Genomic DNA, 16,289 nt, shown 5'->3' with positions numbered 1-16,289 from the left:
AATGATTAATGCATGTATTATTTTTAAAGTCTTGCATTGCATAATGAATTTCGCAATATATATTTTTAGGTGGTTTCTTACTGGAAGGCCTGACGTGGAGCGATACCATGATAGGCTTATTGTTACTCATAATATCTCTGGCTATGCTGTGCACCTGTCTAGTCCTAATGGTCAAACTACTTCATTCGATGTTAAGAGGAAGGATCGCAGTTATTATCAAGAAGGTAATCAATGCCGAGCCACCTTTCCCTCTGTCGATACTAGTAGGATATGTGGCTATCTTGGTAGGGTGTGGCATGACAATACTTGTGCAGAGCAGTTCAATTTTTACTTCGGCTCTTACGCCGCTTGCAGGAGTGGGCATAATTTCCCTAGAGCGAATGTATCCGCTCACGCTAGGAGCAAATATTGGCACCACCACCACCAGTATTCTAGCAGCCCTGGCTGCTGGTTCCACCACACTGAGAGACACGTTGAAGATAGCATTTTGTCACTTGTTTTTCAACATTACTGGGATTCTTCTCTTCTATCCTATTCCATTTACGAGGTTTCCCATCCCATTGGCCAAAATGCTGGGAAACACAACAGCCAAATACAGATGGTTCTCCGTATGTTATCTCATATGTATGTTCCTGCTCCTTCCACTGGTGATCTTCAGCCTCAGCGTAGCTGGACCTATTGTTCTGATGGCGATAGGCATTCCTGTGCTCATTATCTTTTTCCTGGTGGTTATTATCAACATCATTCAACGAAAACGTCCAAGTCTTCTTCCACTCTGGCTACGTACGTGGAATTGGCTACCGGAATGTCTGCATTCCTTGGACCCCATGGATCGTGTGATAATGAAAGTGTTTGGAGTATGCAAGTGTTGTAGGTGCTGTCTCCAACCGCAAACTGGTCATGATGCTAAAGTCCTAGGCATTAGTTCAAACCAATCACAAATGAATATCATCGAATCAGCATCACAGTCCAGCGAGTGCCATACCATGAACGGATTTGAAAACAAAGCATTCATATGGAATCCTTCAGGAAAACAGACTTCCGAAAGTACAATGTTGTGATCACTTGTACAGTTTAAGTGAATAATTGCAAGTGAACGCGTGAATGTAAATTGTATAATTTGTATTGTAAGGAAGGAATGGATGGAGATATTTTATTCGGAACTGAACAACTCAAGGTTGTATTGTAAATAATTTGCGGTGAAAAAAAAAACTGGAACAGTCGGGCAGAGCTGACAACGGGTATCAGTGTACATATTGTCACTTTGTGGTTAGGAAGAATCAACAATGGCAGTGATATTGCACGATACACTGTTGTAGCCAAAATGTTGCATTAATAATATATTTGTTGTTACAGGAAGTGACAGCAATATTGCTGTGATTCGAATTGCAACAACCGGCTGACAACACTGTAGCGTGTCCAGTACGGTTGTGACCAGGGTAAGAATTGCATTACTCTACAAGCACAATAACGCCATTGCTTAATTTATGTATTTTTTCCACTTTTATAATAATTTTTGCTTGATATTTTTATATTTTAATATTTTAAATTTACTATTTTCCCGGTGCTTTTAAAGTGAATATACTTTTATTACCTGATTCAAGAACAGCATTTTTATAAATAGAATTTATTTAAACTCATGCTTTTTATTTATTTTTTTATTGAGCTCAAAGTAATTTTGGCATCAATATTAAATTTAGGAGAAATTTTTGAGACATGATTTTAAAGACATTTTAAGAAACCATTTCAACGTTAGTATAAATTTTCAATGCACGCAAATCAGTACTATGCCCAGGAATAAGTTTTTACAAAATTATTTTTGCATAAAGAGTGTAAAAGCAGAACTAAAACTGTTTTTTTTTTTAGTTCTGCTTTTCTTGAATACTTCAGGCATATTTTAAAGGAAAAACTCGCTATGAAACTTCAGTTGTTACGTATTTAGTATTCAGTTTATACCTAACTTAAATATTATCACAATTTCAGATGTGATTCTTATTCTGGTCCTTAAGACTTCTGTAATTAACAACTATCATACTCAACCAACAATAGTGCTCCATTGTCGTAACTGTTAATGTCAAGCAGTATTGTCCTGCTATAATAGGCTGCCGCCGCTAGATGCAGGGTCCGAACAACATGGGGGTGAAAACTTTGACTTCCTTTAAAAATTTTCAGGTTTCTGCCCTCTTCCACTGCTTTAACCTGTCTATACAGGTCACGAAGGTTGTCAAATACGTTAGTAAGTGCCTGCAATTACGATTGCATTAACGAAATTGCTGGGAATAATGTACTGTACATTTTGTAATATATCTATAAAAACATTCCAAATAGCAGGGTGGTTGGGAACACTAACTTTCTGTTGCCTTGGTTGCCTCTCTATGAAGAGGATATTTACAACAACGCAGCTCCAGTAAATTCGGAATCAACTAGTCAGGAGAATACAGCATTTAGTCAGTCCATTCAAAGTAATTGCTAAAATGTCAACTTTCAAATGAAATCTGTTTTTCGATTCTTTCTTACAAAGTAAATTGAAATTTGTCTATCAATATATAAATTCTGTTCAGTAAAGAGTTTAATCCTAACCAGGTTTTCCTGTTCAGGATTAAATGCAATCATGTGCAGCTCTATAAACGTGATTTTCGATTTTTGAAATAGCTTTTGCTTATTAAGATACTTGATTGGAACTTTAAAAATTCCAATCAAGCATGTGATCTAATAAATTGATCTGTAGACAATCAAATGAATGTAAAACATGTGTATATAGGCATTTACATGCAAAAATTTCAACTATAAATCTTAATTTCATTTCTATGGATTTCGATCATAATTAAGATACGCAAAGATATTGATATCCTTAACTACATTGATTTAATAAATTTTACTGTTGCATAATACATATTTTTATAAACATCTGTGGCGAAGAAATGCTAGCCTACTAAAGATGTTTCGATATTTGCATTTTTGAACGACATTCTATAGATTGCCTATAAAACTGATTTATTTACTTTTATGAATAACTTAAATTACATTTTAATTATATTTACACATTTGTAAATATATGGAGATATGGAAAACTAGTTAAGAGATGCACACTATCTTTGTGATTTCATATCAACTAAAATTCGGTGGTTCGCTTTCTGGTTATAAATTCATATTTAAACAATATATGATTCACAATAGTCAATTCATAGGTCTGCACTTATTAAGATTGATATCATTAGGTAAATTCCCTTCCGAATGCACAGAAAACCGCAAAAGGAATACCATATTCACGACTGGTTAACATAACAGATGTGGCACTGTGTATCATATTTTGTTTGGTGATAAATGTTCATGAATTGTATAATATTCCTGTAATACTTTCCATTTAAAACCATTTAGTTGTATAACATATGTTAAATTATTAAGGCCGAGTAATATATATTGATAGAATGTCAATAATGGCTGATGCTAAAATGGCATTGCACAAGTTATCTACAACTATTGAAAACTACAGAGTCAGAATATGCGTAATTATCGATTCATGAATCTACTTCCATTCAGGCAGTTAAGTATACATGTAAATCCAAATTGTCATCGAATACTATAGTACAAGCGACTTTTAGAATCCGTTAACCATAGCAACCGTTCATAGTTCGGGTTCTATGCAGGATGAACAATTAAAATAACATGAAACTAAAAGAACTGAAAAAATTTAACACTTAAATTAGCGAGATAAAAGCATTGATTAAAATAAGAATCAATATTTTTCTGAAATATCCAATTGAACAAATATAACAAAAGTAAATATCTTTTTGAGAAACCTGATAATATTTTGAAATTAGTGTTTCATGAATCCTAATTTAGGTATGTATAGTTCGCCCACCGATTTGAGGTCCCTCGAAACTACTGCGCATGTCAGAAAAAGGAGAATCTATTCCGATAATAGGGTAATCTGTCTGTCTTCTGGGATGTAATAATAAACCAACTGAGTTGGTTTATTATTACAGGTCGGAAAATTTAGCTTTTCTTTTACGAACATTGCTGTTTTTAAAGTGTAACTATTTTGCTTGTATAACAGTAAGAAAAATGTACGTAGAGTGTTAATACGTGCAAATACTGCGTTCTACATAAAACAATGTCACTTTGCTCCATGATAAGTTTCCTTTTATTCTGGGACTTTTTAAAACAAAATCCGATTTCATGAAGTATTTTCCTTAAAGTTTCTCTTTTCCAAGGAAAATTAATTTTTTCTTTAAGCACAGGAATCAATTTCGGAACAGTTGGCACTCTTTTCTCGAATACGTAAAATTCGTGAATAGTTCTTCTTATAACGTCTATATCAAAATCATTCAAAGCTACAGTTTCGATGGTTTTCTTTACTCTGTGGTTTTTTTTTTTTTTAGGAGATTTAAATTTTGGCTTACCTTCACCTTTTGATTCCCTACGAATTCTTTTAACAGTCGACCCCGATACGCCCGCAATTGCACTTTTTATGACTTGAGAAAGGGGAACAAGAAGACGGCCTTCTGACGATTCTTTTTCGCAGAATGTCAGCACATTATTCAATATTTTTTTGCAAGAGCTACTGAAACGTGTAACAATAGAACTTGTTGACTGTATTGGATCCATCATACAAATTAATAATAAAAAAATAATGCAAAAAGAGAACAAAAATCAAGCTAGTACTAGTGCAGCGACAGACAAGAAAGCACGTGATTTCGCATGTTGGCGACCAATTCGTACATCCTTCATTTCTTTCTCCCCTTCAGCATGAATCGACTATTCTTGGCACAAATCCAAGAAGGGATCTAGAAATGGTGGGCGAACTATAACTAGTCTGAAATGGTAATAAGTTCTAACATAGGATCTTAGTGTTTCGTTTCCTTAACATAAAAGTAACATGAGAAAACAAAATTAGAAAAATGTTATTTGATTGTCAGGAATTACGAAATTAGCTTTATTGGTCCGCTTTAGAAAATACTTCTGTTTAGGAGTAATTTCCTAATCCAGTCAAACAAAAAAAAATGTATTAGTATCCTTTTAAAACGATGATTATTAGCCAAATAAAAGACATTTTAAATATGTCTTAAATGGTGCACAAATATTTTCATTAAGTTAATGGCATTTTCTCAGCTATTATGAACAATTTTTAATGAATAGGATGAAACTTTTCTATTTGATGCTAACAATATACTTGTTCATGCCATTCTAGCAAACGGTTGCAAGATTTTAATCTTGCAACCGTTTGAAAATGCCTTTTGAAAATGAACTTAAAGTGTTATAATTCTTTTAAATAAGAATTCAGTAGCTTATGAAACTTATTTGCTCTCCAACAGGAATATCTTTGTTATATTATTTTTGTCACTTTGCATTAAATAACAGGATGCAAACCAATTCTTACCAAAGAGCTGCTTATCAGAAAATTAAAGGTAGGGAAGGGAGAAAAAAACGCATACGACAATCATTGGATATGGAAATACTCAAATTCCCGCCATTTCTTTCTTATCTCTTTCGAAAGCTAACACGCAATTGATTTTTTTATTAATCGTGACTAAGTTTTTATATATGAAAAAAAATGCTCACGACATAGGTTGTATGAAAATATCCATATTTCGACAAAGCACAGAACTAAAGCGCCTCATTTGGAAACTAGTGAAAAAAAAATATTATTTTTAGAACAAAACTTTCTTTATGGTGCACAGAGCTATTTGAAACACATCAAGAAGTCATGCAGATAGAAGTGGTTTGATTCGCTGCTTGAGATACCTTTTATGTAACTGTTATATTTCGTGCATCTTTTTTTAGATGTATTGCAAATAGTTCGGTATGATGTAAGATATTTTTATATTCTATAAAGCATTCGGTCGTTTATTTCTCAATCTTGTCTTGGGATTTTCCGAGGTCATAGTCGGTGCTATAAATTTTCATAACATGCACTTTAATAAGAATTTGTAAATAAAAAAGTTTCAATATGGATCAAAGAGAAAATGACTGCATAAGAAATGAGAAGATATTCATAATAGAACAGATGATACAAGCTTACTAACAAATAATTCATTTGAGAACCAAATGAATTTTCACTATTGATTTAATCTACGATATAATGCTGCTGTGAGGAATATAATTTTGTAACAATATTTTATACGAAGGTTAAGGTAGCGGCAAAAATTTTCATATGAGTTTACTACTGGCGATCAACGTGTGTTTTGAGAAATTCGTACTAAGACCTTTTCAAGCATTGCTAAGTGGCTTTAGCGTATTTCCATATAAAACTAATCAAATTCAATTTATCTAGGCAGGGTCTTCCTTCCTCAGCTTCAATCGGCTTCTCTTCCCTGCCACTTAGTGCCTTTTTATTTGAGAAGCTGATTTGAACTATATAATAACCTCTTGAACATTTTGAGAATGGTCATAACCACGCAATCATTCCAAAGTGAGGCTTCCAGCTTTGCATAAAAATAGCGATCTAGGCTGCTACTGCTTATCACTGTACCATTTCATAAAGATGCTTAGAAATTTTAATTATTACAATGATTATGAAAATTAGCTACTTCTATATTAGAACTTAAATAAATTTGAATTATTAATTTAATTGAAGAACAGAGTAAATGAGTTATTTTTTCAGAGCAAGTAATTCTGTCACATAATTTTCATTCCTTATGCTTTTCAAGACTACTGGTCTGTAATTGAGATGCTATTTGTTCTTCCCCCCTCATATTAATTAGATGTAGAAAAGATGTTGGAAGCAAGTATAACGTTCTAACGAGAAACATTATCGTGTTTGTTCCGTAAAATTGTAGGTGAAACAATTGCTCTGGTAATTTAAATATACAAGTTTTGTTCCTTGCTTGTATTTCTCTTTATTATACTACTGCTCCCTAAAAAATAGTAGGGTAAGGTATTCAAAGTCTCAGTTCTTGTACTACTCAAGTAATACACTTACAAAGCATTGGGGTGAATAACGTTCTCCTTTAAAAATGTTCAATACGTCATTTACTTACTCGTAAGTTTAAAGCTGTAAGAAGAGGGACAATCTCGAGGAGCTGAATGAGCTTTCTCCATTCCAGGTAGTGTTATAGAAATTTTAAAATCTAAGATGACTCCTCACTTCCGGAAGTGGAGCGAGAGAACGTTTTAAATAGAAATCGTTATCCTTAAAACTTCAGGAAGCGAAATTAGTCCAACTTCCATATGTTTTCCTACGTTAGTTATCCATGATTACTGAAATATCTCCAAATGTCAACTATTAATTAACATCTAAGAGCTCATTTCATTATTGAATTTAAACGAATAGATTCAACTTTCTTTCTCCCTGCAGCTAGAAAGTGGGTTCTATCCAATATCGATATTGTTCCGCAGACAGTACAATTGCCGCTGTCTCGTAGCTCGAGCAGCCAGATGGTAAGGCGTCACCGTCGCCAGCGCAGATGCTTTCTTATTCTTCGGAGGGGAGGATGGGGGAACTTTGCAAAGCTGCTAGTAACGGACTCCTGAAAGTCGATTGCAAAGCTGCTAGTAACGGACTCCTGAAAGTCGACAGCAATACCCTAGATTATAATTGTGAGAGGGGAGGTGGGCTTGTTGCTACTGTTTTAAATGTCTGCATTGCTTAAACTCCACGAAAGAGTGGTCAATTAACAAAAAAAAGGGGGGGGAGGGAAGGCACGTGATTAAAAATACTCAAATAAAATGAACAAAAACTAAAAGAAATCTAGAGCATGGAGAATTATTAAATCTGTTGCCTTTACGCTATATAATGGCTATTTAGAGGATAGTTTAAAATTTGCATTCATTATAAAGCAAAGTGATTTTTGTATACATAAATTACTATAGCATGACAGGAAACGTGGAATAAAGGACTGGGAAGGCTCTCCATTGACCATCCTGTAAAAATATTCGAGTACACTGGTTAGCTTTAAAGGTTAATCACGTTACATATGCGTAATCGATGGGTTTGATTATCAATTTCTCAAACTGTTCTTGGCCGTCCTGGGAAACAGAGTTGCTTGCGTTCATCCATATTTCAATGGTAAGCCATTTCTTATATGCATCAGATTACACGCAGTTTAATAGCTTTTATAACTGTTTTTCAAAATTAATAGAAGCGGAGCTCATTGCATTAAAGTACCTTTTCCCAAGTAATAGAATGCTAGTAAAATTCTAATACAATATATTTATCCATATGAATTAAGCATGAATACGAAAAGAAGCTACCACTAAAGTAGAACTACATATCCACTCTTTTTATTGTATGATAGCCCGTTTGGGAGTGTGCTTTAACCTCTGGTGCGATATGCCTTCTTTAACGCGAAAGAAATATATTTTTAATTATTTATCTACCTTTTTAGCATTCAGACCAAAGGTCTGGCTCCCGTAATATGTTAAAGAAAGGTTCAGAAGTTTCATATGCAGCATACTGTTGTTCCGACAATAACTCTTACAACGATATCTTTGCAGAACGAAAGTTTAGTAAGATTTCTTTTTTTTTCTTTTAAACTAAAAGCAGCTTAGTTCCTGTGGGATTTGATGTCATCCCTTAGTTTACTAGTAGTTCTTTGGTACTTAGCATCCTTCTGTACTATCTCTCTCCTTACAGGAGTACCAAAGGCCATGGAATACATAATAATGACCTATGACAAGTGATGTTATTCTCTACCTTCATGTGTCTAGATATGAACAATATTATGTTTGTTTTGTATGTATATATCTATCTATACGAGTATATACACGTAGATGGAAGTCAATAGGATGACCAATGTAACTTAAAACTCAATGACATATCTCACTGGTTTTTGTTGTAGACGTCCTCAATTTAGAATGCGCAGATGGACAGCTGTAAGGATGGATTTTAATGAAAGGAGCAATAAAGCCATTAAGAGCTGCTAAAAGTGTTTGTTTCATTTTTTCTTTTATATATGCATACAAGATACAATACGACTTATAAAAAAAGTAAAATTAGTATTGTGAATTTGATAATTCTTGCATTAAACTCAATGCTCTGAGTAGAATATTATAGGGAAGTATAATAATAAAAATAAATATCCATAGCTTATTTGATATAAAATAGCAAACAATGTTCGCCTATAAAACTAAAAGCGGTGAAAGTGAGTGAGAGCTTACAAAAAATACAAACATTTGGGGTAAATTATCTTTATTAATTTATTGATATAATGAACAAATATCAATATTTGATTGGAGATTTCAGTTTCGAACGGTTGGTTCTCCTCAGAGATCATTGGAAGCCAAGAATAGCTGAAACTTATTTTTCATAAGTGAACTTTCGTTCGGTTTAAAAATTGTAATTAATAAAAATATAAACTGTTTCGTTGCCTAATTGCCTGCCGGTACTTCGTATAAAAATAATGGAATTATAAATTTCAGCTTAGCAGAAAACTTTATTTTTCTTTCTGCTAAGCTGAAGCCTTCATGAAAAACGGATCCTGTAGGATTTTCACGTTTATTAAATTATATTATGTAATATAATTACATATCATAGTATTGTGTAATTATGACACTTATTTATACACAAACTGTTTCAGAGAGCGAGCGCATACATATATATACAGGGTGTTCGGGATAAATTTGACAGTTTCGTAAGGAAAAAGAAAATCTTCTTTGTATCTATTAAATTTAATGAATTGACAAAAAAACATTACAGGCAGAGTTAATTACAATACTATCAACAAGATTTACTCAAAATAACCACCATTAGCATCGATCACAGCTTCAATTCTGCTTCGGAACCTCGAACAAGCTGATGCTACAGTCTCCCTGGGAAGGGCCGCAAAAACTGTTTTAATTTTATCCATTAACTGGGCTTTTGTATTACTGGAAGTGCGATTGGTGTCTTTTTCAACTGCGCCCCATACAAAATAATCCATGGGGTTAAGGTCTGGGGAGTTTGGAGGCCAAACATTTGGACTGGTGAAGTCGTAGAAATTTTCAGACAACCATTTTTCACTTTTCCCAGAGGTGTGGCAAGGGGCCGAATCCTGCTGCCATACATACGGCCTACCATTGGCTACCCTTGTTATCCAGGGCTTGACTACAGTTAGCAACTCCACGAACAAAGCCCGAATTCCAATGCCAGGGTTCTTCAACACCTGTTCCTGCAGATTTGCGAGGAATTCTGCTGTACGAACGCAATCAGATCGTCTGCTAGGGATCTTTCTTCTTGCTACATCCTCGTAGTCACCATTGCAAGTCTCTAGTTCATGCCTGATTGTTTTTACTGTATTCAGGGAGCATTGGGCAGCAGTCGTAATATCCTTATTTTGATGGCGGGCACGAATCATCATGATACAAGTTATTCTCTTCCATGATTCAGGTGGGTTCCAGCTATCCATCCTTTCTGACATCTTGTATATGAATGAAGAAGGGTCCAAACTTTTAAATGAAGAGAAGTGTGTGTTAATACATGTAACTTACGGAAAAATATAATTAATTATAAATATGTCAAATTTATCCCGAACACCCTGTATTACTATTGAAATAATCAGTTTTGAGAAATTGCCAGCATGACGGCAATTTCGAAAAAAAAAGCTGTTTTTTTTCGATATATTTTCATGATTACAGGATGGAATCATTTTTTAAAATATCACAATTTATAATGGGCTGTTGAACATTTTAAGAATGGATTAATGTTTAGTTATATAACACCCGTTTACAACAAGCTGTATAAACTTATCAGAAACAGATGTCAACAAAGAAGCAATTTGGATTCGCAGTGCGTTTCAGAATAGTACACAAAGAATAAAGACCTCAAGACTGATTTAAGAGGTACTAAAGCGTCACTGACAACACTTATTACAAGAATAATCTCTATCTCCAGTTCTAAACGGAATATTACCAGTCAATTTTTTTCAATGGGACACAGTTTTCGAAAGAAACAATAGAATTTTGAAAAGTGCAAAAATACGCTCAAAAAGAAATTTTTCTCCTGTTCCACACATCTGGACATCGTACAACCGTTTTAGACCAACTTTGGAATAAAACTATTTTTAAAATTCTTAAGATACTCTGAAAAAGTCAGCCCAATAAGACAAGCGAATGGAAAGGAGGAAAAATTCGAGGACACGATATTACAATCGCATCGTTCAACCGATTTCGACGTAATATGGAATATAGACTGCTTGGAAAGAAGTCAGCAGACATCCCAAGGGGCATCGTGCCATGTAACGGGTCATGTGTTCGTAACCGGTATAAATTGAAGGAATATGATGCTCCCATATCAGTAGTGATATGGCTGGAGAAGGGAACTGCCGGAGTTTGAAAGATGTCTTGTGATAGGATGCCATGTTGCAGGCCTATCCGTTCGGCAAATCGGATCATTCCAGGTGTGTGGTATCACAATCAGTGATACCATACTCAGATGGAAGCGCATGGAGTCAACTGCAAGTCCTACCCGCAGCGGATGACCCATTACCGCACGTGACCGTAGGGATAATATGTAAAAACTGCCATTCGTCGGCCGGCATGTTGAATGCGGATTCTGAGCATCGGATGGAACACGAATCTGCACAAAAGTATTCAGAACCTAGGCTCACAACATGGGTCTCCATGGTAAGACCACAATATTTTGGTCGATTGGTAGAACCTCTGTTACTAATGGCTCACGCAAAAAGTTAAGCAAGTTTGAGCACGGTTAGTAGTTGGAAGGGTTCAATCGTTCGATGCTGTTGGCACACACTCTCCCTCGATGAGTCTTTGGACTCCCTGGAGGTATCACATAATAATATCAGTGATGCAAAGAGCGTGTACAGTGAGACATGGAAGTTTGGAAACCTGTGTTATGGAGCGATAAATCACGCTACCGAGCAGATGGACGAGTTGTGGCAGATGCCCGGTAAACGTCTCTTGCCAGAGTGCGTAACCTCAACTATGATATTCGGAGGTGGCGATGGAAGGTATGGTCCTGATTTTCTTAGTTTGGCCTCGGACTTCTGGTTGTGCTGCCAGGAACAATGAACTTAGAGGTATCTGAACAATACAGTGCTTCCTACTTTTTGGTGTTTCTACGGAACTGACTATTCTCTTTTAGCAAGACAATGCACTGTCATAAGCAGCTGCTGCTGTAGCTGCGTTTGTGGACATGAACATCACCACACTTGAATGAACTCCAGAGCCCTAATCTCAATCCTATTGAACATCTGTGGGATGAATTGGAGCGTCCGATGAGGTCAATGGACGTCTGTCTCACAACAATCCAGGACCTTATTGCATGCCTACCGTAAGAATGGATCAAAATCTCCATTGATCGCTATGGAACGCTTCTGGAAAATGTCTCATAGGATTGCTGCAGTCATCGCAGCGAAAGATGGCTACATCTTATTAAGGTGGAAGTAATAGCTGTCTCTCGCACTATGGTGTCCATTGACTTCTTTCTATGTAGTGTAGCTATTATGCTCATTTACGTTACTCTCGGAAATTTGGAGGAATCGGACTGAAATGTAGGGAGAGGTTGCTTCTTCCTAGTTCAACAACTGCTACATTTGGAATGGATTGTAGTTAATTACGTTGTTTGAGATTCCCTGACAATTTCTGCACAACTGGATTAAAATCAGAGGAAATTAAAGAAGATAAAAAAGGTAAATTATAGACATTACTGCTGACTAGAACAGAATGAGGAAAGCGAAACAAAAGAAAATACTGAGAATTGGCACTTGGAATGTAAGGCCACTCACGGGAAAAGAACTGAACTTAAATTCATGAATACTGCACCTAGCTCAGACGTCTTCCTGCCATTGCACTCACCAAAGTTATCCTATCCTAATCATTCTTCCTTCTACTTGAGAAACTTCCTTGGGATTACCCTTGGCTCGCTGAGCCAATTTCCTCTCCTACACAAATTTTACTTTCCTTGCCATACTGGTCACCTTTCTGGTCAGTGTTTTATACAGGTTATGAGCCTGCTGATCAACTGTCTTTAAATTCCTCACAAACTTTTCTATTTTTTAAGCTGCTGCTTGATGATACTACTCATCCATTTAATTGCTGCTTGATTTATTCACCTGACTAAGTATGCAGTACGTTACTGATTCCTTCAAACATCCCATGACTACTTGTCATGCATCCTTGTAATTTCCTTCCTCTGCAGTTTCTCATCTCATCGCACCGCTTCAAGTTGTCTCCTAAGTTTATCGTAATTACGAGCTCAGTAATTCCACATAAAGCCTAACCTTTCTTAACTGATAAGTTCCTTCACATTTGGTTACCTCCTGGGTCAAGACAAATCCTCACGTGCAGTCACAAGATCCAGCACTCTCAATCTCCTTGCACCTTCCATCACATACTGCCTCAAATTATTTTTTGATATTTCTTATAAAAAATCCATTTCATTCCGCCTAAGTCCTTTCAATCTATCACATTTTAACTGTCATACAGCTCATCCTTTGCATTCTCTAACCTAAAGTAACAGTCATGCATATAGCGGAATAGAAAAACAGAAAAGAGCACCTAAATGAATTGGAATAATGATACATAAAGATATATACAAGTAGAAAAAGATATATCAAGCATTATACTACATTTAAAACTAAAAGGAAAGAAATATTAATGTACATAGTTCAGAGGAAGGGAAACCAGAAAAACTTCACGATCTACCAAATGTAACAGGCAAAATAATGATTGGAGATTAAAATGCAAGAATTAGCAACGTAACTATTCCAGGTATACTGCTAAAGATTAATGAAAAAAATAATAAAAATGAAATAATTCTACCGTATTGTACGTTTATGATAAAATACATTATTTTATCATAAAATACATACAACATAAAATAACATGGAAGAATATAATTGGACAACAATCTGTAATTTATTATAACTAATAGAGAAATCATACCAGAAAAACTTACAGATGTAAAAGTTCTAATATCAGCAGATATAAGAATGGAGCATAAGTTAGAGCTTCTGAAATATAGAATATCAGAAATATAGGGCAGAATTACTCCCTTAATTCTATCCTATATTTCTTCAAGCAGATAGAAGAAAAATGGACAGCCTTTAAAAAATATTACAAAAAGAAGCATTAGGAGAAACGACAATTTACAAAAACTAATCACAGATGGACACTGGTATAAAGAAGAGGTGAAAAGCTTAGCAAAAGAAACGAAATTCGCATTTCAAATATCTACAGAACAAATCACATACCTCAATGTAGGAAGAATATAAAAACTATACGATTTAAACAGTGAAATAGGAAAAATTAAACACGACTAACTACTTCAAAGAATTGGAACATAAATTAGAATAATACAAATTCAAAAAAAACTAATACTTATTGAATTAAATGGAAATATTTTCAAAATCTAATACCAAATGATATCAAGAATGAAGACAGGACAAATCCAGGATCTACAGAAGAATAAATCTGCTTTGCGCAACATTGAAATTATACACACAATTTGAATTACCTGATATGAGCAACAAAGATTTAGGAAAAGCTGATCGACTATAGATACAATATTTATATTAAACCAAATACTAGAAAAATAATTATTACACCCTCCATGGGGTCGATAGACTCATCGTGGGTGGTTCATTCAACTGACAACATATTTATTATATAGGATCTTAAATCATTAGAATACAAAAATTTTATTTAACTAAAGCATTTGATAGAATACACTTAAGACAATAACAACCACATTAAAAATAAAACTGCAAAAACAAATTTCAGAAATAATTAAGGACATATACATAACAGTTCTATAATAAATACAAAACAGGGACACACTGAAAAAAATTAAAACGAATTATGCAAGGTGACTCATTATGTCTCACCTTGTAATTTTGTGATGGATGAAACAGTAAAATAAGTAAAGAAAATGGAAAAAGTATGGAACAGAAATGAAAAATTAAGAATAACTGGATATGCTGATTAATCTTAGTAGCAAAAAAATTAAGACAATCTACAAAGAATACCAAATACATTCAATAATGTAGCAGAAAAGAAATATGAAAATATCAACAGAAAAAAACTAAAACCACGACAGATGCTAGAGAATACATGAGATGTAAATTAAAGGGAAAATAATTGAACAGGTTAGTAAGATAATATAGGAACACAGTATATATATATAATACAGTATATATAGGAACAGAACTAAACAACTATGACATCACACAAAATGAAGTACAATAAATACAAAACCTAGTAGAATAATTGGATGCCTCAACAGTCTCTTGAAGAATAAGAACATAAAGAAACAAAAACAATCAAAAGTATTGTCAGAGTAAGTGTGTGCAGCAACTTGAAATCAGAGAAAATTGTAAAATACAGCCAATAAATGATGGGATAAAACAGGACGAATAATGGAAAAATCATATAGAAAGAATGCGCGACAATGTATGAGCAAAGAAATTAAAGGAATGGATACACAAGTATCTGGACACCTTACGTGACATGCAAATTCGGATCCTACCACATGCAAATATTCAGGGAGTGTCTGCGTAAGTATATAATATAGTAAAAGGTGGGATGCGCTGTATGTTTTGCACTGTACTCGATATCAAGATACCACGTTCAGCTGAACTGACCGCCTTCCAACGTGGGATGGTAGTTGGGTGTCATAGCAGTGGTCTTTCTATCCGTGATATATTGCTACGTGTCTCATTATATACTGAAATCCACCGTTGCTAATGTCAGTCGTTGATGGTGCTACCACAATAGGAAAACGCCTTGAGATGCCACGGACACTCACTGACCGAGATCGACAAGATCTGCATGTCATCAGCGGCATACCTCGCAATTAACCTGTAAAACGCTGCAACAACATCTGTCACCACTAAAACTGTCAACAGAGATCTGCATGCCTTAGGTTATTACCACGGCGGAGTTGCTGCGAACAAGCCACACATCGCCTCCACCCCTCAACGCCAAACGACATTGGCATTGGTGTTTTTCACAGTTCAAACGTCGTTCCTGGACCGCAGGTGATTGGAAAAGGGTTCTGTGGAGCTACGGATCACGCTTTTCAAAGTCAATGCTTCAAAATGTTTCTCTCTGATGGTTGTGTTTGGATATGGAGATTACCGGGGTAGGGGAACGGATTTTGCAGGACTGCATCACTCCAACTGTCAAGTTCGATGGAGGCTCGGTAATGGTATGGGGATGTTTCAGTTGGATGGGGCTTGGTCCATTGGTGGACGTGCCCAAAACCCATGACGCTTGATGGCTACTTGGACATCTTGGAAATTTATGCTTCCAACGCTGTGGAAGTACTTCAGCAGTAGCCCTTGCAAAGTTCAGCACGACAATACTCCGTGCCATACTGTATTGTGTCCGAGACTGATTTTCACAAAACAATG

The 16,289-nt window shown here is 35.2% G+C and overlaps 1 protein-coding gene across 1 annotated transcript; it reads left to right on the top strand.

Annotated features, from left to right (window-relative positions):
- The first annotated feature begins 75 nt into the window (after nt 1–75).
- On the top strand, nt 76–8,861 carry LOC150100315 (sodium-dependent phosphate transport protein 2B-like). The gene has a single exon (XM_090403281.1). The coding sequence runs from the start codon at nt 108–110 to the stop codon at nt 1,059–1,061; it is 954 nt and encodes a 317-aa protein (XP_090259407.1). The 5' UTR covers nt 76–107; the 3' UTR covers nt 1,062–8,861.
- The last annotated feature ends 7,428 nt before the right edge of the window (nt 8,862–16,289 follow it).

Source organism: Typopeltis vanoorti, chromosome 13 (assembly GCF_054136105.1).
Source record: "Typopeltis vanoorti isolate ZY-2024b chromosome 13, IOZ_Tvanoo_1.0, whole genome shotgun sequence".
Classification (NCBI taxonomy): domain Eukaryota; kingdom Metazoa; phylum Arthropoda; class Arachnida; order Uropygi; family Thelyphonidae; genus Typopeltis; species Typopeltis vanoorti.
Note: the sequence above shows the minus strand (reverse complement) of the source record. Positions and strands in the feature narration are given on the sequence as shown.